The following is a 22,587-nucleotide window of genomic DNA, read 5'->3' on the forward strand; positions in this document are numbered from 1 at the left end:
GGAAGATGACAGCAAAGCATTTTGGAATCTGTGGTTGATTTAAATTTAAGTCGGGGAAGAAATTCCTTATGGTTGAGGATTACTGCATTTATTACTACATTAAATAATGCTGGAATAAATAAAAATAGTGACATTACGATTTAAATTTGTTCAATTAATAAAAACCAGAAATGCATTGTGTTGTTAAAAAAGCAGCAAAGAGGAAATGGAAAGAAAGACAGAATTGTTCGAAATGTAAATAAATAACCCTATTATTCGTTAATCTAGACGAAGGATGGCGGAAAAAAATGGTGTAGTTTTAAATTTTTAAGAAAAGAACGAAAAAATATAATGGAAGTTGGGATTAAAGTTTTAGTATTAATTTTAAAAGACAGTTGTATATTTTTTAGAAGATTCCATTAGTGCATATTGTAATTCACTGGAAAGAGATACCAGTGGTACATATTGCACCGTAATTTTTTTTGCTTGGATACGAATAGAATTCCCTTCCTAAAGTAAACACGAGACAGGATAAGGTAGTTTTCCAATAGATGTAGCTGCGCATGGCACTGAGCTTGGAGATAGATCCCATGCGAACAAGTAAATGTTTTACTTCAGGTGAAGTCTATTTTTGTCCAACATGCAGAAGAAGCTTTACTGTTAACATACATCAAATGAATATAACATCTGAGTGCATTTTAAAGTCTTATTTATGGAACTTTTCTTTCTTTTAATGCACACGATTTCCTAGTTTGGATTCAGTATTCAAACGAAATAAAATAAAAGGAATTTTGATGGTTTTAAAAATAGCTAAACATTTTAATTAACTTAAAAATTTATCAAACATGTGTTGTTAAATTTTGATAAATATAGTTTTATACCGGGAAAACTACAGTAGTATACGACCCTAAAAATATTCAGCTATTTTTACGCACGACATACCCACAGCTATTTTTATCTAAATGTACTTTCAACAGAAACCTTTGGTAAATTATAAATACAAAATTTGAGTAATTTGCAAGATTTTTGAATAAAAATTTTCATGGTTTGCAAGAACTCTAAATATAAAAATATAATTGATGTCTCTCGCAAGTTTCTAAATACAAAATCCCGCAAATTATTTATGATGCGAATTCTGCAGGCTATACATTAACCATTTCCTATCCTTTTACTACATTTTAAGACTATCCTTTTCTTCTCATAATCTTAAATGTCCAATTTGCAAGTTTATGAAGTAACGAGATGCAGAACGAGTGAAAGAATAGTTTTTCAATTTATGGTGCTATTTGTAGTTGATGAAAAGATTCATATACGACATAGTGCAGTAATATTGAATAGTCTTTTATAACGTGGTATATAAGTGTTTATGGATCACATTTATACAAGTTACCAGTTCTGGTACTTCACACGTTTAGTAGCTGACTGAAATCTCGTTACCCATCTCCGACAACACATCCACTACCAATACTTTATAGCATCGAACTGAAATCCCTCGTTGAATCTTGCAGCAGAAAAAAAAAGTAGATAGATTGTCGTCATTCTGGTTTAACACTCCACCTGGACTCTGGATTAGCAGCAGTCAAGACTGCTTTAGTGAGTTATCGCTATTGTAAAATCGGAATGGAGCTTATTCAGCCAGCAAGAGGATTTCCTTGGTATGAAGCGCTTCAAGAATAAACCCGAAACTTAAGATTAGTGCGAAGTAAGGAAGCTCAACTCCTCATCTATTCTAAATTAAATTTTATTAGCTTTTAATGAGAAATAAATCCACTGTTAATATCTTTATTGCAATCAGCGAATAGTTTAACGTGGATGCCTGACCCATAACAGCAACAGTGCAAGGGTATTATGTTAGGTTAATTAATATTGCATCCCATCATGTCTGCTGTCTCGATGTATTGTTTCTGTTCCGAAGCAGAGGTTTTCTGAATCTTCCAAAAAAAAACAGAGAAAAACGGAAAAAAAATTCGCAAGCTCTCGTACCTTTTCCATTGCCAAAAAGTGGATACTCAATTACGCTATGAACTTTACCAAAATCTCCTCTTCAACAATTGTAGCATGTAATTTTTTCAGTGATCTACCTTTGGGGATAGCACAGTGGTTATAATCACCATCTTCCTCATATCACGTGGAAAATGCCCGGTTTTAAATCCCGTCAATGATGCGAAGAATTTTTATGGGCTTTTTCACAACTTCGTGAGTTCGTCTGTCTCAGGCGAAGGTTGCATGATTTTTCCACCCGGAAACTGGATTTTCTTCCAGAAAATAGGAAAATCAACCACAGAACACATGCAATTTAGAGACACATTATGCTGGCTCCTCAGCCTTAGTTGCTTTTGCGCTTAACATACACTCATTCATTCCAATTATCCAAACTGTTCGAAGGTAAAGTTCATGAAATCTCGCCTTCTGATACCCCCCAAAATTTTGTATTTGTGACTGATAGTTCTTGTTTATCCTACCACGGAAAACATACCTTCCTCATTCATTTTACTGATTTCCTTCGGGGTCTTATATATCTCAATCAAGCCCCCCGGACATGTCTAAGTAGCCCCGGAAAATCCCATTATAGCAACAACCCAACAACCGGTATGTCTAGTTGCGAAGCTTTGCTGTCCGCACCTTAAGTCGTCCTTCACATGGATATCGATTAGCATCCCCCACCAATTTGGCTGCTCTTCTTTGAGCCCATTCTAGAAACTTTTATGTCTATCTATAAGTGTGGCCTCCAGACCTGAACACAATATTCTAAATGCGGTCTCACTATCATCTTTTATAATTTTATATAGTTTTAAGACTCCTTAGAAATATTCCTTTTTGAGGTAGGTTTCTACAGTCCCACTTGCTTTTGTAATTACATAATAACAACGATAAAATTTTAAAAACCATGAGATCCTTCCGATATAAAGCTCTTACATTTATTGCAATGTTAGCCCACGTCCTCCCTAAAACAATGGACATTATTTCAAAATTTCTATTTGAAATTATTAAATCTGATAAGCCCTTTTGCATTTTAAGGGACTTGAAAATTTAAAATATAATAATAATCCTGCGATCTATTTAAATAAATATATCTATGGATTCAGAGAATAAATTCTTTAGATCATCCCTTTCCTCTGACATATCCTTCTCAGGTTGTCCAATCCATCAAAAATTCAAAACAATACCAAACAGTCATAGAGATCAACTTCATCACAATTCTTAGAGAATATCCCTGCTCCACTTCAACATTTTCCAGAAGACCAGATTAATCATCCAGTCCCAAATTTACACCACACATACGTTACCAAGTGATACAAGTAATAGAACTGAAAAAATGGCAAAACTAATAACTATAATTCAAGCTACAGGGGATGACACTTTCTCAGTCATTAAATACCAATAATAATAAAATACAAAATAGCGATCATGCTTTAATAAAAGTTTTTCCAGGCTCTAAATTAACTTTAGTACATAGACCTGGATTAAAATTTGAAATATCATCATTAATTGCTGTTTACTCATTTAATTATGATAAAAATAAATCCTCTACCTTCTTAACTAAATTAACGTAATAACTGTTTATGTCACTTCTCTTTTCCAGCTTAAACTGCCTATCGGCCACGTATCAGGAAAACCCATCAGATATACAGTTTCCTTCTCAGCAATGATTCTCATACACATTTATCTAATCCTCTGAATATTCCACTTCATTAATTAACTTGCATACAGCCAATAACCAAGCATCCGATTAAACTAAGAACGCCACAGAAATTAATGTTCCTCGAATTATTATTGTTGACAGTTACGTTAGATAGAAATTCAAATAAGACACGTGACTAGAATAATACACATATTACGGTTTGAATATTAACTTTGAATATGCAAATATTAAGGTTTGAAAATACTGGATTTAAAAATAGGGAGGTTATGAATGCGTGAAGTAAACAGCAGTTAAATGGAGACAAGAAGTAACCAGTAGTACAAGAGGGCCCATACTGGGGAAGGGGTAGCAATTTGCATACAAGCGAGAAAGGGTTACTAGGAGGGGAAGACTATAGGGTCGTAAGATACAGGTATTAAGGATGCTTTTATGTAAGCCGCACAGCTAGATAGAAACAGAACTAACTGGACAATCTGGCGTTCGTGTCAAAAGAAGACCGCGCCAGTGTGGCGATTTTAGGTAAGTTGGCGACATTTAGAAAAACTGTGAAAACAAGACAATAGCTGCTTTTGGCGGTTCTCGGCACACATAAAACGGTTGTATTGCTGGAGTGCGAAAATAATCAAGAAAACAAGAAATTTACAAATGAGAGTTTTGGTTTGTTGCACGAGGGAGACGACGGTGCTACGTTTTTTTTTAGCAAATAGGAAGGAGTGAGAAATTAAGAATAGTAGTAAGATTGGTGGAAAGTTCTGAGAGAGGAGTTCCAAACTTCTGATTAAAAAGGGTTCGGATGAGAATTAGCAAGTTGTTGGAGTTATTTGGGGTCGGAGTTCAGAGTTGGGAAATCATGAAAGTAAGATAAAGAAGAAAAAGAAAAGGGTGGAGAGGAGGTGAGGACATGGAGAGTTTTTAGAATTTGGGTTAGGGTTCGAGTGAGAGTTGGAGTTCTTTTTTTTTCTTAAATGAGAGATTTAAGGGAAAAAAGGGGGTAGTGAGGGAAGAGAACGGGCGGATATGCGGACTTAAAGTGATGTTTTTGTTTAGGAAGTGCAGGCGAATGGGAAACATGTGCGGTTAAAGTGGAGTTAGCCATCAGTCGGGTGATCGGCGTGTCTAGCAAGCAATGCTGCATTTCTGAAGATTAATTCATGTATGAAGCTGTAGATGTGTCTAGATCCAACACATCGAGAATGATCTTGGCATGCAGATGTGTGAATCAAGAAATCTACCCGGAAAGAGGGTCCAGTCCAAGAGTCTTAGAAGAAGAAGAGATAGATCGCCAGAAAAAAATGGAAATAAATGGGCCTGTCGTTCTGGATTCCATAGTTTTAAAGAGAGATGAATTCTGTATAATCCAGAAAAGTTTTAATAATAAATGACATGAAGCTTTCAGGGTTAAATGGGGATCCCTTCATCAGCAAATTCTAATTTCCCGTCACATTTCTTGCAGGTCACGACCATAAAAACAATTTTCACTTTCCGATTTACTGGGCTTTTCTGTTCGTGCATCTAATTATAAACGGGTAGTAAACTATCTTTTTTGAATTTGCGATAATACCGATAACTGCATTATGTGAGTTTTTACGCTATTATGGTGAAATGTGTTCCCCTTCACTGAAATCTTCTATCATATAAAATACAAATTTTCAGAAACTTCTCTTCGTTCCTGTATTACAATGATGAAGGGAAAGCGACCAACGGAAAGTGCAAGTGATGGTAGTGCCAGGAAACGAAACAAAATTGATTTAGAAATGAAAATGATTAAGAAGTACGAAGCAGGACAAAGTTTGTCATCTATTGACAGGGAATTAGGTCTCGCTGCTTCAACAGTGAATACTATTTTAAAGAACAGTGCGCTTATAAAGGAACATGTGAAAGGATCAACGCACTTAAGATCAACAGTGATCACAAAACAGCGTTCAGGTGCTATATCGAAGATGGAACAGCTGTTAATAATATGGATGGAAAATCAGATTCAGAAGCGAGTGCCCCTGAGTCTAATGGCCATTCAAGCAAAAGCAACAAATATTTATAAAGATATTAAGGATAAGTACGGCGAACCCTAGTTCGTGGCAAGAAACGGGTGGTTTAATAGGTTCAAGCATCGCGCTGGTTTCCACAACGTTAAATTATGCGATGAAGTTGCCAGTGCTGATTCTGCAGCTGCGGAGAAATTTTGTGATGTGTTGGAAAAAAATTATTGATGAAGGCCGGCTATTCAATGCAGCAAATTTTTAACGTTGACGAGACTGCTCTGTATTGGAAAAAAATGCCGGATCGACATACATTGCCAATGAGGAAAATACAGTGCCAGGTTTCAAGGCGTCAAAAGATAGGGGCCACGCTCTTGTTTTGGGCTAATGCAGAGAGAGATTACAGATTAAAACCACTGCTTGTGTACCATTCTGGAAATCCGAAATCCTCTTGCATTTAAGGGCATCAATAAAGTCATCCTAACCGTACATTTCCGATCGAACCAGAGGATAACCTATCTCCATTTGAGGATTGGTTTAAATGCTGCTTCATTCCCGAGATTGAAAAATATTGTAAAGACAACGACGTTCCTTTCAAGATTTTGCTTCTATTAGATAATGCTCCTGTACATCCTACGCATCTAGATGATTTAAATTCAAAACCTGAGTCATATTTCTACCGCCAAACACGACTTCATTCATCCAATCTATGGATCAGGATGTGATTTCGAATTTAAAAGCATACTATTTACGCACAACATTTGCTCAGGCATTGTCTGCAGTAGACGATGAGAAAAATTTTACGTTAAGAGACTTTTGGAAATCTTACAATAGTTACCACGCCATCTGAAACATTAATAAGGCCTGGGCGAAAATTACTAAAAGTTGTTTAAATGGCGCATGGAAGAAAATATGCCCATGGCACATAAAAGGCTTCGAAGGATTTGAAAAAGACGAATCATATGAAGAGGTTACAGGTAATGTTATAAAGGTTGCAGAGCTATTTCAGTTGGTGGTTTTGCCAAAGACGTGGAGGAGTTAATAGAGGAAGAAGAGAAGGAATTATCTAACGAAGAACTTATTGACTTGCAGGCGGAATAGTGAAAGAAGAAAATGCCGACGAAGCTCAAGATGAACCAAATGAGCAGTCGAGAGGCTTCATCGCCAGAGAGATAGCAATGGCATTTCGTGAAATTTCATCGGCAATGGCGAGATTTAAGAAGATGGATCCTGCGAACGATTCTTAAAAGTTAACTGAGGGGTGAATAATATGCTTGCTTGCTACAAATAAATCTACGATGAAAAGAAAAAAGCCACCGTCCAGTCATCCGTTAATATGTTCTTTCGTAAGGTTGAGCGATCGAATCCTTCTGAATCTCCACAGCCCTCAACCTCTGTAGCGGCGTACTTATCAGCTGAAGACGTCGATTCTGGCAACGATGCTCAAGAGGTAAAACTTACTGACGTTATGCCTGTCTCCTCTCCTTTTTTATAATTTTGAAATTGCACGCTTTTGTAACTTTTTCTGCGCATGAGATAAAAAATTGAATTAATACTATTTACACGTTCGTTGAACATTTCTTTTTTGATTCAATCAATTCAGAGAGCACAGTTGCGAATGCTGCACAAACATCTGACAATTCCCCGACTTACGTATAGTTCCGCGGAACGCAAACCTTTCGTAAGTCGGGGAGTTCCTATATATATATGAAAAAAATGTGAGAATGGTTGACGCATATGTGTGAGGTTGTGAAAATTCTTGTATCATAGTTCTTATATATAAATTTAAATTTGGAATCTGTAGGTGTATATGTGTTTTTTTTTTTTTTTTTGTTAATATAAGGTTTGTTAAAATTTATTTATGTAAATTTTCTGTCGTCTTCATTCTCTGCTAACATACCGCTTTATGCATCCCAAATTTGGAATTTTCTGAAAATTGCAGTGAATTTGTATGCGCTCGGGATTTCAGTAGGGTGGAAGTCATTTTTTTGATTTATTTTAAATCAAAAAGGATTAATAAATAAATAAATAAAATACATGACTGAACGTCTACAATTGTCGAGCCAGCCAGGAATTGTACAACTGGCACGCAGCGATAAATAAAAAAAAAAGAAATATATAAATAAATGAGCGCCAACGACAATGGCATTTACCAAAATTATTGGGACGGAGAAGAAAGTACAGTATTAAGAAAGTATTAAGTTTGTACCTCTTTCTACTAATTAAATGGTAAAAGCCTTAGTAGATATCTAGTAACTCAAGCATTTTATATTCCAGATAAGATGTATTTTTAAGTTAGATAACAAGTATTTCATGTATTTTAAAATTGTATTAGATTTTGTTGCATAATTGAATATGTATCATCACCCCCCTGGCCAGTGGCTGTAACCGGGTGTCTCCTAAGAGAAATAAAGATAATAATAATAAAAGAACCCGGAATGATACTTCATTGCAATAATGAAGTATCAAAACCCTGAATGGTACCTCACTGCAATGCTCCAAAGCAGTGCAGTAATGTCTACTTTATGTTAAATACAGAATAAAGGGGAGGAAAGTGGGGAAAATCATAAAGCTTCTAAACTGAAGCCTTGCCTTCGTGTACATCTAATAAACACAGCCCACTGCTATCTCATGAAGTAATACCAGAGCTAGAGCAGGTATTAATCATTACCTGTATGCACTTTAGTGGATGAATATGACTACTAGTTACTATTCAGAATAGGCTAGTGTGTTGATGGCTTCATTGGTTTGTTGAATTTGAAATCAAAGAGTTCTAGGGATGGTTGAATTGTAAAGCTATTTTCTATATTCATGAGTGGATTGAATACGCCGTAATACTCTGTGATTCACCCCTTCTGTACACCATTATACTCGGTGTAATTGATTGATTGTGTGATTAATTTTTCCGATGTTTTTCATTCGGCTCTATGTAGAAGGCAAGTTCATTGTCATTTTCAAGTGTCTATTGGGAATGCTTAGATATTTCTCCTAACTTTTACTAGGGAATGAACGGTTGTTAATAATTGCGAACAGGTCTTCCAGTCCTGGAAATATGAAGCATTCAACTAACGATTTTGACATTCCTCTCGATTGACTTGTATAGTTTATCTACTGTTGTTATCCAGCGCTTGGGTCTCTTGGCCATAAATCTGGCCAATCTTATAAAGTGTTTAAGACATTCAGAATAAAATTTTGGGTGTATTTTTTAATGACCTGAGTCTTCGAGCATATAGAAGGTATGGCCATTAGGAAAACACTTGCAGGTTCAGGTCGCAGATCCAGAAAGGCTGCCCTCGTGGGTAGAACAGTTGGTATAATCGTCGTCCTCCCCACATTGGATGAAGCAGAAGACTTGTTTGAGTCCCATCAATGACGTTAGGAATTTTTTATAGGCCTTTTTCACAATATGAGTGAGTTAGTCGGTCTCAGGCGAGGGTAGCATGGTTTTTCTCCCGGCAACTCGGGTTTTTCGTCCAGAAAACAGAAAATCGACCTCAGAATACACGCAATTTACATACAATATACACGAAGCAATATTACAACAACAACCAGAAAGGTTTATAATTTCTTGACTTAGATTCTGTGAATCTCAATATGTACACTGTACTAATAAAAATCATGTGACACTTCTAGTTATGAATAAAACATTTATTCAATTAATTAATATCATATTGGTCCACCTTTGGCCACAATGACTGCTGCAATGCGTTGTGTAAGGGTTATGAGATCTTTTGGAAGAAAGTGATGATACTTAGCTCCCTGTGTAAATCTTCTGAGCTCCACTTACGAAGAAGGCTTCAAAACGCAGAATTAGAATAAAACCAAGATTTGCATCTTGGTTTTATCCTAATTCTGCGTTTCAATTCATCCAAAAGATCTTCATCTGAAATGAGGGTAAAATTTCTAAAATTTGGGGCAAGGAGGAATGACCAGAATATCAATTAGGTCAACTGAGTGGCATGGAATTCATGGGTCTTTGCGCTGCGACCAATGGATCTAACACATACCACGAGTAAAGCCCCAAGACCATAATACCTCTTTCTCCCAATTTCACACTTGCGACAAAACACTGAGGTAAAAAAATTGTTATATTATGGTTACCCGAGAACAACTTCATCCACCATTGCGTATTATGTTCATAAATTTAGAGGGTTCTCTGGTCATTTTGCCTATTTTTCTGGACGAAAAATCTTGTTGTCCTATACTGTGAGACCGACTAACTCAACCATGGAGTGAAAAATACCAATAAAATACATTGCTCCATTAATAGGATTCAAACCAGGTCCATTTCGTCCAGTTGTGAAGAGGACGGTGATTGAGCATTGTTCTGCCTGAGATGATAATACACTGATTTCTATCGATCCACACTTAAGATTGAGTGCGTGCGTGTTGTACCCTGCCAGTTAACGTTATGTATTTGTTTTGTTAACCGCATATGGACTGCAGCTTTTCCTTGGAAATTCATCTCATACTGGTTTACTTATTTCGTGGAAACACTTGCAGGTTTATTTGCGTCCGCTTCCAATTCAAACTTAGATTCTCTAGGATCGAATGACAAGATAGAATAATCAATCGTCTCAAGGCTCGTCGAAGAGTCAGTCAGTGTTTTACGCCTATTTGGTCGTTTCTTAGGCCCAGTATCACCTCTAGACTTTAATTTGTTTAGTACGTTATCACTTGTTGACATAACGATGTTTAATGTCTGAGCAGCAGCACGTCCAGACATTTTCATTATTACGTGACATCCATTGTTCCTCCTCCGAAATCCTCTTAGCTCTTTGTGGTTATCGTTCTGCATACAAGTTTCGAAATGAATTACAGGCTAACCGCAGATCACCTTTATAGGCCGAAATATTTGCATACTGCACAGTTACATACAATTATCTGCAATCGGTGGGGATGACCTGTAACTGTTTGGTTGAAGATCCTTTGAATGCATGCAAAACCTTTGTTCTGAAGTTCTGAGTTACATTGTGATTTCACCATGATTTGGAATACAAAACCTATGACACTTTTTTTTGCGCTGCTTGGCTGACAATTAACACTAGTTGGAAACACATACTGAGTTACATCGAATTCGGTTTCTTCGAATTCGATTTAATTCAGGATGTTCCACGGGAAAATATTTGAACTGTTTAGAATTTGCGCCCAGGAAAATAAGACTCTGAATCATCAATGTGCCATACCTATATAAAACGTCGTTATATTTTTATTTATAAGGTAAAGTAGTTATTCGGTATGTGTTAAGTACCCAACCTAAAGTCAACTAAGTCTATGAGGGTATCAATATATTGTGTCTGTAATTGCATTATTTCTCGGTCGGTTTGCCGTTTACTGGATTGAAAACCCACATTTCTGGGAGATAAACCATGTAATCTTCGCCTAATACCGGCTAACTCATCTGTGTTATATAAAAAGCCCATAAAATTCCTCGTGTCATCAAAGGAATTCGAACTCTAGTCTTTATGATACGATGTGGAAGGAAGGTGATTACAACCACTGTGCTACTGCGATGGTTTTCCTTCTCGATGTGAACTATTAAATGAATTTTCTCAACGTACGAAGTTCTCGTGGTAGTATAGTGGATCAAATTCACCATCCTCTGATACTGGGTTGAAAAGACCCCAGTACCAATCCCGTCAATGACGTGAAGAATATTTATGGACTTCTTTTCACAACGTCAGTCCTTGGTCTCGGGAAAGGGTTTCATTGTTTTTATCTCTGAAAATTCTGAATTTTCGTACAACAGATATGTAAACTGATTGAAAAATGACCAAAAATATAGACACAATTTACTGATGCCTCATCGCCTGAGTTTCCATAGCGCTTAATAGACAAACACACAGCAGTTCTGTGCATGAGGCTGCAGTAAGTGCAGTAAAACTGTAATGGAAGTACACTGAAGTTATCTACCAACGTTTCTGGTACAGGGGCTGATAGAAATTGCCAAGAACACTGACATTTTTGTTATGTCATCTTGTAGTGTAGCGTAGAGAGGTAAGCATACGTTCAAATAAACAAGCAACTCTCAGCTGCTTTTGTCCCCACTTGATCACTAATGATGACCATTTGGTACACCAGAGCTGATGAAAAGTTTTTATTTTACTTTGTACGATGATTTGTCTTTAAGGGTATGTTCCTGAGAGCAATTTTCAGCGAAAGACGTTGGAGAAAGAAATTTCGTTCGAAAACTAATTCAACAGCTTATTGATAACGGGATAGCTTAATGTCAATGGGCGCAAAGCAACAATAACACTTTCTGTGGATTACTTGGATTAGCTCATACATCACTTCTCCGGAGTGTTCTGAGGAGAATACTGACAGGTTTCGAATTAACAGAAGATGCACCGGAAAGAAATAAGAGATAAAAGCGATAGAACTGAGAACTATAATAGATAGAAGAAGGAGCTAAGCTAGTAAAGGAACTAAGAGATTCGGAGATGGAAAAAAACTGCGCCAATGTAATCAAAATCTCTAATTCAGAACATTTTATTTGTGTTGTACAAATACAAAATTGCAGAAACACACGGACACCATGCAAATAAGAACCACCTGAGTGATTTTTAACAGCTAAAAAGTGTAATAAATGATTTTCGTCCGCCAATTGATAAAGTTTTCTGGAATGCAAAACAAAAGCTTCTATTGCGAATCAATTTGTTTGCAAGACGGAATAAGATTCCTTGGAGACCTTAAATTTCGTAATTCTGTTGCGCTAATATTTGATCAAGCTATCTCTGAACCGCGAGTAAAATATTTTTAAGATGAAGAGAGGATTCAGACAGGAAGTCTCCTTTATTTTCAGCTTGTAGAAGAACAAATAACCTGAAATAAACTAAAGGAGATTCGTAGAAAATTTTCTTTAATTACATGAAATAATCCTTTTCGTTTCAAATCACGTTTGTTAAAACTTTTAGTTATTTCTATTTACAAAACGTTTTGGCCGAACAAATGTATTTTTTAACTGTTTAGAAGTACTTATTACTAAACCTATGTATTATATTCCCCCCGATGAGGTTGGGTTAGGTATGTATTAAGTTCCAAAGTAATTAAGGCTGTGAGGTTTCAGTATATTGTGTCTGTAAATGCGCATATTCTTGCCTGAGACCAAATAACTCAACCACGTAGTGGGAAAAAAATCATAAAAACTGCTCGCTTATTTGAGGGGATTCAAGTTCAGGTCTTTTCCACCAGATGTGGGGAGGACATTGATTACAACCACATTGCTACTTGCGAAGGAAATTTATAGAGGAGATATTTTGATAATTTATAAGAACCTTTTTGAGTTTGTTTTAAATTCGCATCCCATCTTCTCACATGACACATAAATGCAAACCATTTCCACTGCGCATCATGTGAGTGCTAAAAGATTATTATTTTCGTATGCTTCTATATTTTCAGATTATTTTCATTTTTTTTTAAACTACGAAATTTAATTTATTTCGGATCCTACCATCTGCAAAATAATTATCATTAATATATTATATTAAGGAATCCGTTGTCCTCAATTGAAAATTTCGGGATTTTTCAAACGCTACTAACACAAGATACGTAGCAAGATTCTCTGTATACATTAAACATAAGAAGAAGAAAACACAAGTCTCCTTAATTAAGCTGAAATGTTTGATTGGTGAGCTGCATACACATCCTCTAATCTAGGACAAAACGTTGACTAGCGCGCGCATGCACACACACACACACACACACACACACACACACACACACACGCACGCACGCTGAACTTTTTTTTTTTCGGAATCGATTAAATTCGCCCTTTCTCCGTTTTAATGTTAACTGAAAGCAGAAAACCGACAGCTCGCATAAGTACTATGTTGAAAACGGCAGTGAAATATCAAGAGCCTTATTTGCTCTTGAAGAGTATTCTTCTTTCACGCTCAGCCAGAATGAATCAACAGTGGACTCACTGAAATTTTCTTTTTAGAGCAGAATCAGTAGTCACATCAATGAGCTCGTCTTTTTCTTGAAAGCTAAGCGTCTCCTCCCATCATCCTTTCTTTCGACATTCTCCGGGAAGCTCTGAGAAAATAGTGAAACAATCCACTGTATAGTAATGGCAGAGAATGAGGGGAAAACAATACACTAAGGCTATTTAGGGTTGATAAATGTTCGAGAATTAGAACTGTAGCCGAATCTTTTAACTACTGCTACAACTGAAGGAAAAGACATTTTATGGTCGAAAATTTCTATAAAGAAATTTTTAGGAAACTCCCCATTTTTTCACTAGATGACAATAGATTGTCTTTGCCGACCTTGATCAGCAGAATTTAGAATATGCAATTTTAGAAACACGCCTACAAGAAGGTTAATTTTGAACGCCAGTTCTTGTCACTATGTTTATGTACGAAATCAAGTTTTATCAGATCAGAAAAGCAATCTTTCATTTGCAACGGAAAGAACACCATTCAAAATCCTGTCACGTTATAGCCATTGTACTTCAACAGGAAGCAATAAGTTTCTATCGTTATAATAACATATATGGTAGAAGTACCAACATGTTCGTTTTTTAAGAGTTCATAAATTCGTCCAGTACATTGTATTTTGGTTCACATACTTTTTGCAAGGGTGCTTCATGATGCAAACAAGATGAGGAGATAATTAAGGGGGATTCTATTTTTCAGGTGACTTACAAAGCAGTGTACAATGTCTGGTCATTGTACACTGCTTTATAAGAATCCAAGTATAGACCAAATCCCTCTTACTGCTCATTCAATGGGTTATAAATAAATTGTATGATCACTTCCAGTAAATGGTCCAGATTATACGCAACGTAACTGGTGACCAATACGATATTCTCCTGTTAATTCTATCGCTCTTCATATACCTCGACGTTCAACTAGAGTTCAGGTCGAGCATTTAGGTTCTACTTTTCTTACAATGATTCCAATGGATCCCTTAGGATTCTCCCTTGGAACCCTTGCTATTAATTATATATCTTAGTGATCATTCTGAACTCTTAAAGAAATACGGTGTTCAGAAACTTTTCTGATGGAGACAGTTCAGTGTTTTATTGTTACAAATGATGCAATAAAAGATCAAATAATCAGAAAAAATTATTTCATTTAAATAAATCAATTTAATCATTTATCATAATTAATTCTGCTATTTAAATTTATTTTGTTATGCTATGCCGAATCTGGACACTCCTTTTATACCACGATACAGTTTTGAATATATACCTTATTTCCATAACAACTTCAGAAAATATAAATCGCTTACTGAGTATATGAGAAAAAGAGGACTGGTAGTAATCGCTGGAGGGAATAATTCATAATTATGAGTCATCTGCTGTGAGAACCTGTTATAATAGTGTCGTGCATGTTACTCATCAATTATCTTCAGCAATGAAGTCACTTCGGCAAAGAGAGGTCTTCTACCACTATACCACCAACTAATATAACGAACTTTCAATTCTCAATGAAGAAAAGACCCGATGTAAGATCCGAATTACATTCTATAGAGGAGAAAAGAACCACACACCTAATTAAACAAAGGGTTAATTATCTGGCAAGTGATTTAAATCTATCAGAGCAACAGGCAGAACCTTTTTGGGATAAAGACTGCGCGAACGGAATTTGCTATTTAATGATTAAAGAAATATAAATTTATGCTGTCTGCATAAAAATAAAAAAAAATGAAAACTGTTCGTACTACAACTTTTTTCTTGACATTTTCAGCATCATCGTAGTAAAAGGAAAGAAGTCAACCCAAAATAAGCTTATTTTTCATGTTACCAATAAAAAAAATGCAGAACTTGTTAATTTGTGTTATTTAAGATATCAACCCTTGTCAACTCCACGATTTTAATAATGAACAGAAATCTGACGTACATACCCTAGCGAATACTGTTAAAAAGTTTCAGAAAAAGTTATTTCCAGTTAGGTGAATTTCTTAAAAAAAAAAAACCTCTTGGGTTCTTTCCTTCCTGTCTACAAATCTAATAAAGTCAAGAGTTGGGTTTTATCCAAACATGTCAACTCCCTCATCGAGAATCTTATCAATTTTTAACTTATCGTTTACATTAAATACCTCCCGACATTTCAGAGCCTCCTCCACTGATCGTATCAATAGAAGAAGGCAAAAGGTCAACCCAGGAATTCTAATTATACTCCCACTCGCCATTCATGAACTCAACTTTCCTCGCCCCAACAAGCGGTTGCATTTCAATACCACCAGAGCAGAACACTGAGTTTGAATTGGGAGTAAAGTCGAGTTCAATCCAAATCATGTTTAAAGGGACAATTACACTAATTAATGTTTTTCATTTTTTGTAGTAATAATTCAATAATCGATAATTTGAATCGCATTTGAAATGTCCAATGTGTCTGTATTTGAATTGGGATTATTTAAAAGTTGGAATTTATCTGTATTATCTCTAGTAGTTTATTAGACTCCAATACTTTGTGTTCCATCTTAAAAAACAAACTTACTATGAAATTCTATCTACAAGACAAAACTTCGTGCTTATAACTTACCTGATATTCCGTCGTACGTCCACCATTCTTCCCAGCTTGTCCAAACTCTTGACAGCCGGAGTGTTCGAAGATCCGGAAAAAGGTAAATAAAAAAGATGGAGAAAATAGTAACAAATATAATAAATATATATAATTATCATTAAGATTGTTTCAAAGACTATAATTAGGAGAAACTTTTTAACAGATTAAAATTTCAGATTTCCGATAAGATACAAAGTTTGTGTGCACTGGCCAAGCTGAAGTTTGAATGCAAAAAGAGAACAGATGAACAAATTTTCTTCTTTATATAGTACATAAGGTTAGGGGCAGTTCACAACATTTAAATGCTGGTGACGCGATATTGGCCAGAATCAGAATTTCGAAAAGTCTCGAGTTCAAATTTGGTTTTTAAAGTTTCTGAACACTCCGATCGATTAATAAACCCAAATTTGTACAGAATCAATACACAATATCATAGGCCGATACAGTACAATGAAAATAATCAATCTGTAAAGAAAAACCCCCAAAACAACAACTCAACTTCGAAAGTTTCACAGAAAAAAATTATTACAAAAATATTTCTTTTTAAATTTGCTTTCGAAAACCATGACAATGCAGCTTAGAAACGTTAGTTCTTGCTTCCATCAGAACACCACAAAAGTTTCTTTTGACTCCACAGATTATAAGTTAAACATACTGAGCGGTTCTCTTCTTTCTCAGTGGGAGAATACAGAGAACCACTTTCGGAGTCTTGAATTAGAACTTCCTTTGTAAATAAAGGGAATTAGTGGAATAATGTGATAGCGCATCCATTAAGACTACTTTAGCCAGCAAAGACACTCCCGGGATTTAAGCACTTAGCAGGGGTTACTGGTGCGTATATCCCATCGAATAACAAACGTCAAAAGGTGAATTCTGAAACACTTCACGCGCGAAAACACCACCCCGAAGAAACCGAGGTATTAGGGCAACCAAACTTTAATGCAACTGCGCTAAAAAGATAACATGCGATACCAGATTACGGCTTATTTACATAATTCGCAAACTGTGCCACTGCGAGGGAAGTGTTAATTGTGAAACTCTTCACTGTATAAGGCGTTTGTAATTAAAACATCACCCACCTGACGCATCTGCACAGAAAAGAAATTAAGAGAAAATATTTCGTGGCCGCAATATACATAAATACATTTTCTTTTTACATTCGAGGATGGCCACTTATTCTTAAAAGGATTTACAAGATACGGAACACAAGAACATTACTGTATTCAGTACTCAAATGGGCTCGAACCAAAACAACGATCAACTGAAACACTCGTACTACTCTACCTCCGTGTTGACTACTGGACTACTTTTAAGTCTTGAATGGGGTGGGCATGAATTCTAAAAGACACTACCAGGAGATGCGGTACTGAGACTTAGGAAAGATTAGGAAACGACTAACGAACACCAGGATTAAAGTCCTTCATGGTCAGAAACATGCTTAAACTGAGTTTTTAATAAAATACGTGAGAGAGAGAGAGAATTGGCAATATTGGTGTGTGTTGGTACTCGATTTCACGTCCACCAGGATCTCAATATTACCAGGTATACGTTGTTTTTTCAGAAGATTTTAAGAGTCATAATTTAATAATAGGGCATCTGAATTAACACAATGTAAAGAATTGCCTAATAATTCTCTCAGGAAGCAGTTGTGTAATGCAGTTGCAATACGCGAAGGAATTCCATTGGCGAGTTCAGATGGTGGAATTAGTCAGAAGCGAAAGATAAAATAAAATATAGGCTCATCCTTCAAGTGAAAATAGGCTTTATTGTTTATTTAATAAATTTTACATGTTCAGTGCTTTCTGGTATCACATTTTTATAGCTCCGTCACGTTCCATCTTGGATATTTATCCCAAGTGCTTATGAGGACTTCCACTAAAGTTGTTTCAATTAGGTTTATAAGATACAGAAATGTCTTTGAGACTTTTCCGTACCTTATAACACATCTCTTCTGCCCGTAAACGTTCCATGACTAATCGTTGTCAACTTCATTCGTGCGTAAAACTGAGAAGTAAATATCATTGGAGTTACCAGTTCAGCGGGAGGAAGTGGTTGACCATGGCCAAAGTTATGCGGAAAATAGGGTGAATTTTATTGCACAACCGTTTAGACCATAGCGTGAGTCATGCTTGATCCTTGTACATTCGTCAATTCAACTAACAGTACACAGCTATTCACTATCGCTTTTTTGGGCAGGGCTTCCCTCCAATATCTTATGTCTAGTAAACCTCTGACTCACCTTATTACTCTACTTTAGAACAGAATAATTCTGTTCGTTTCTTATTGGGCTAAAGGCAAGTCATGCCATGTAATACGGGCGAATCCGTTTATTTTCTTGTGAAAGGATTCGGACTAATAGAAAAGGGTTGTCGAAAACTTTGAACGTTTATGCCAAATACACTGTATATGTTTCTGTGACAAAAATGTGGCGCAGATGTCTGCACCACATAGCGCTGCATTCAAAATGGCATTGCCTATGGAGAAATTGTTTTGCGTTCTCTCTTATCATGAAATAAAATCAAGTATTTCAGTGCAGCGATCATTCCGAACTGAATTTCACAGAAATCCACCAACTCGAGATTCCATCATTAAGTGGTATAAGCAGTTCATGGAGCGTGAATGCATCTGCAAGGACAAAAGCACAGGTGGTCCTAGCACAAACCAGACGACTGTATACGTGTGCATCAGGCGTATCTCAGGGATCCCCGAAAATCGACTAACAAGACCAGTAGAGAACTTGGGATTCCACAGAAGTGTTTGGCATATTCTCAGAAGGCAACTCTCCAAGCATCTTTACAAAATTCATTTGTTACAATCCCTAAAACCACAGATTAGTATTTACCGATGAAGCCATCTTCCACCTCGATGGTAAAATGAATTGACAAAACGTTAGTATCTGGGGGAGTGAGGATCCATGTGGAACATGAACGGAACAGTCCATAATCTGTAATAAGTTATTAAATTTTAATAATTATAGTCTTTAATTTACTTAGCTTTACATCTCTACTGACGGGATCTCACAAAAGAGCTAAAGACTGCTTTCCAGATTGTAGATTGTTTCCAACAACTTTAAAATCGCTGAATAAAGTATCTTTCTTCTCAAAGACGCTGCTTTGAAGGAAATGTTGTCTTACGTTTATCCATTTTCAAAAAATAATCATTTTCCACGAGCTCTTTGAATGTACTATAATTCTTCCATTTCACACATTTTAATATACCTTTAATGGGAGTGTTGTTTGTAAAAGAAACTCGTTTACAGACATTGTTCCTTTAACTTTTAGCATCAATTTCGCACACCCTATTCTTTTTGATTAAGTTATAGCATAACTGGGGGAAATTTCTAAGCTTACCTAGAGCAATAAAATTTTGTGAGCATCGCTTGTTTCATTAAATAGAAACACGTCAAGTTTTTATTTTTAAGCTGTCTTTTAAGAGTTCAGTGTCATATTATTAGATAATTGAAAGTTTAATGTCTCTTCTATTATCTTCGGTCAGACGTTAATGAGAAGTAAGGCCTTTGAAAAAGATTACATTAAATTTCATAATAACATCTTAAACGGTGATTTTCTCTTTAAAAATATACTTGAGAGAATGCGGTCCAACTATTTCTTGAACAAGCGTGTGTGCTTGAAATTTTATGATTACAAAAGTATGTAAGTGGGTTCACGGCATGGGAATATATGAGGCAAGTTAATCGAATGGCAAGGAAAAAAGCGCATACCTCAGATGGAAGAGGGAAAATGGATGAACAGTAACTTCGCTGGGTCGGGTAACACGACTGCGCTGATAAATTAGTATATCGTGGAGAATTCTTAGCTGAACAATCTCAGTTGTAGGAGGGAATCCTCTGGAAGACCCCATATTGTACTTAAATGCTTTTTATTTTAATGGCGAATATAAAGAGAAAAATCTAATACACTCATCGAAACCATCTGACTAAAGCATTATTCATGGTTCTAAATCATGAATAATGGTTTAGTATCTCAGTTTTCTGAGACCATATCGAGAATTCTCCTATTTGATGAATTACATTCTACGATACCTCGTCAATAACTTGGTTGGACGTTTAAATTCCAGATTCAGTCTGGAATTTATTCCAAATACAATATTGGTTTAATTTTTACTTGTTTTCCTTCGAAAGAACTTTGTATTACTTTGCCTCATTGCCATTTATGAAGAGTATGCAGAATTATCCGTAATTTTTCTGGACATTCAAACCGCCGATGATTCATCTGATATGAAGGGTAATTTCATATCAGAGAGAATATCATCTGTTTCTACGCCTGTAAGGTCAAGGTGGGGTTCCGTAAGGTGGAGCACTTTCAGATATCCTCTTCACAGCACTTCTGCTAGGGATGATGCCAATTCCTTGACGAATTGGCATGATCCCATGACAATTCGCTGTATGCGACAATTTGGTGAAAGACACCTGTTCGTTACAACTCGGTGGATTCTTATGGATCATTCGGTGTATGGCAAAGCACCATGGATGGATTAAGAGTAGGCGGTAAGCTTCCCCAACAACCCCTCAACCAATTCATGCTCATGTAAAAGCATAGGATTCAACTGAGTATATGTTAAAAAAATTAATAAATAATCTTATCCGGATTAGTGTTAAATATGGACGGAGTCGTGGTGAAATAGGCACATACTCATTTTCCAACCTGCCTATGTGAAGAATCAGTGTGAATCCTTTTATGCAAAATAAATGGATAAAAAATATATTATTTACTTTCTAAGTCGCCAAAATTTCTCTTGTTTCTTAAACCTTTTACTTCACTAACTTTGTTCATTTCTGATCCCCGTGTGGTACTGAATTATCCCGCATACTCCAAATTGTCGTATTCATCGAATTGTTGTATCTACCAATTCTTTGGCTACGAATCAATCCATCTAAATATGTTCCACCAGTCTGTTTGCTGAAGAACAATCGTACACGTGTTATCCCCACATTTCTGTATCCTTTCTCTTTAGATCTATCCAAAGATCGTGTTTTTCACTCTAGGTTAAATTATTTCTGTTTTTTAGAGGTTGGGGTTTTCTCGTTTGTTTTACAAATTTCGTATTGTATGTTGTTTTTTATTTAGCTTTTACAAGTGATGATGTATTCAAACATAAGGTGAAAGTTAATTTCCTGTTGAGACAATGGACCATTATCATGCGTCAAATAATGTTCTCATTGTCTTGTTGAATAATGAATTCATCGTCGCGTGAATCCCAACTTGCTGTAATTGGAAATTTTTACGGATCAGTTGCCAGTATCAAAAAAGCTATCTATAGGGTACATTTTTCTAATGCGTCAAGTTTAGTACTTCTCTGAATATTACAATTAGCAAATCCCTATAGAACGACGTTGTTCTGTACAGAGTTTACATCCACCCCATTTTGTTCTTCGCTATTGTAACAAGGTAAAAATTAAGAGTTGTTTAACAGTGCTGGTTTCAAAAAAAAAATCAATCTGTTTGTTCTTAGATTGTATAAGGTACAGGAAGCAGCAATAGGACAGCAATTGAGATGTAACAGCAAACTCCTGGCTACGATACTTCATGTCCTTGACAAATTTGGTTGGATTGGCATCCACATCGTGGATTTTCCATTGACAGAGATTTCATGATTGAGATCTCTGTCAATGATCTTGAGCTATTGAAGACAAGCCTTTAATAGCTCAAGGACAAGAAACCTACTCTCCCCCACGCCGAGACCTATTAATTAGAGCCTTGATTAAGAGGACTTAATTCCTCCAGCTGTCTACTGCAATCGAGCTCAGTATACTCTCTAAATGAGTGACAGACGGCAATGGTATTTTGCCGATTAAGTTGCCACAGAGGACACACATCTGAAAAACATTCATTTTTACACTATTCTTTATCATATTCCATTTGTAGCAATTTTCGGTGACAGACTTTTTGATAGTTTATAAACACGATTATTCTAAAGTATGTGTTGTTTTTATAAGTTATTCCAGTATACATAGAGTTCGTATTAATTATTTTTAATGTCACTATGAGTATCCTTTATTTAATAATCCCTTATGTGGAGACTGAGTAACACTTAGTTCGTTGTTTTGAATGTTTTTGGTACGCCAATTGTTTTGGTCTGTGGCCGAAGTAGCCGATGTTCAAAAATCCTTCAGCAGTTCGCATGATTTACAGTATTTTGTATCATATCTATAAAAGTGTGTATTCAAGGAGTGAAATGCCGAAAATAACTCAATGTGGATACCTCTCCCTTCCTCCTCCAGAGATTGGCTAACTAGTTCTTGTTGAAGACCATTTTAGGACTTCCTCCTGTCTCCAGTAGGGTTTGCATACAGACCTCGCAAACAAAGTGACTAAGATTACTAGTTATAATTCTCTGTAACAGTTTTAAAAATAGTAGAAAACTTATGGAAGTATCTGTCAAACTCTTCATGATTTGGGACATGTCTGTTGCATAAATTCCCATTAGAATCTCCGTCTCCTTGTCAGGGAAGTAATGT

The 22,587-nt window shown here is 36.0% G+C and overlaps 1 protein-coding gene across 1 annotated transcript in view; it reads right to left on the bottom strand.

The window, feature by feature from the left end:
• The window catches only part of LOC150088074 (putative carbonic anhydrase-like protein 2), a 277,372-nt gene that overhangs the window by 186,333 nt on the left and 68,452 nt on the right, over positions 1–22,587 (bottom strand). Inside the window, exon 3 of the mRNA XM_090370006.1 lies at positions 16,089–16,135. Coding sequence (XP_090226132.1) covers positions 16,089–16,135 — 47 coding nt within the window. The remainder of the gene's footprint in view (positions 1–16,088; positions 16,136–22,587) is intronic.

This window comes from Mastigoproctus giganteus, chromosome 3 (genome assembly GCF_048544385.1).
Source record: "Mastigoproctus giganteus isolate SK-2022 chromosome 3, ASM4854438v1, whole genome shotgun sequence".
NCBI lineage: Eukaryota > Metazoa > Arthropoda > Arachnida > Uropygi > Thelyphonidae > Mastigoproctus > Mastigoproctus giganteus.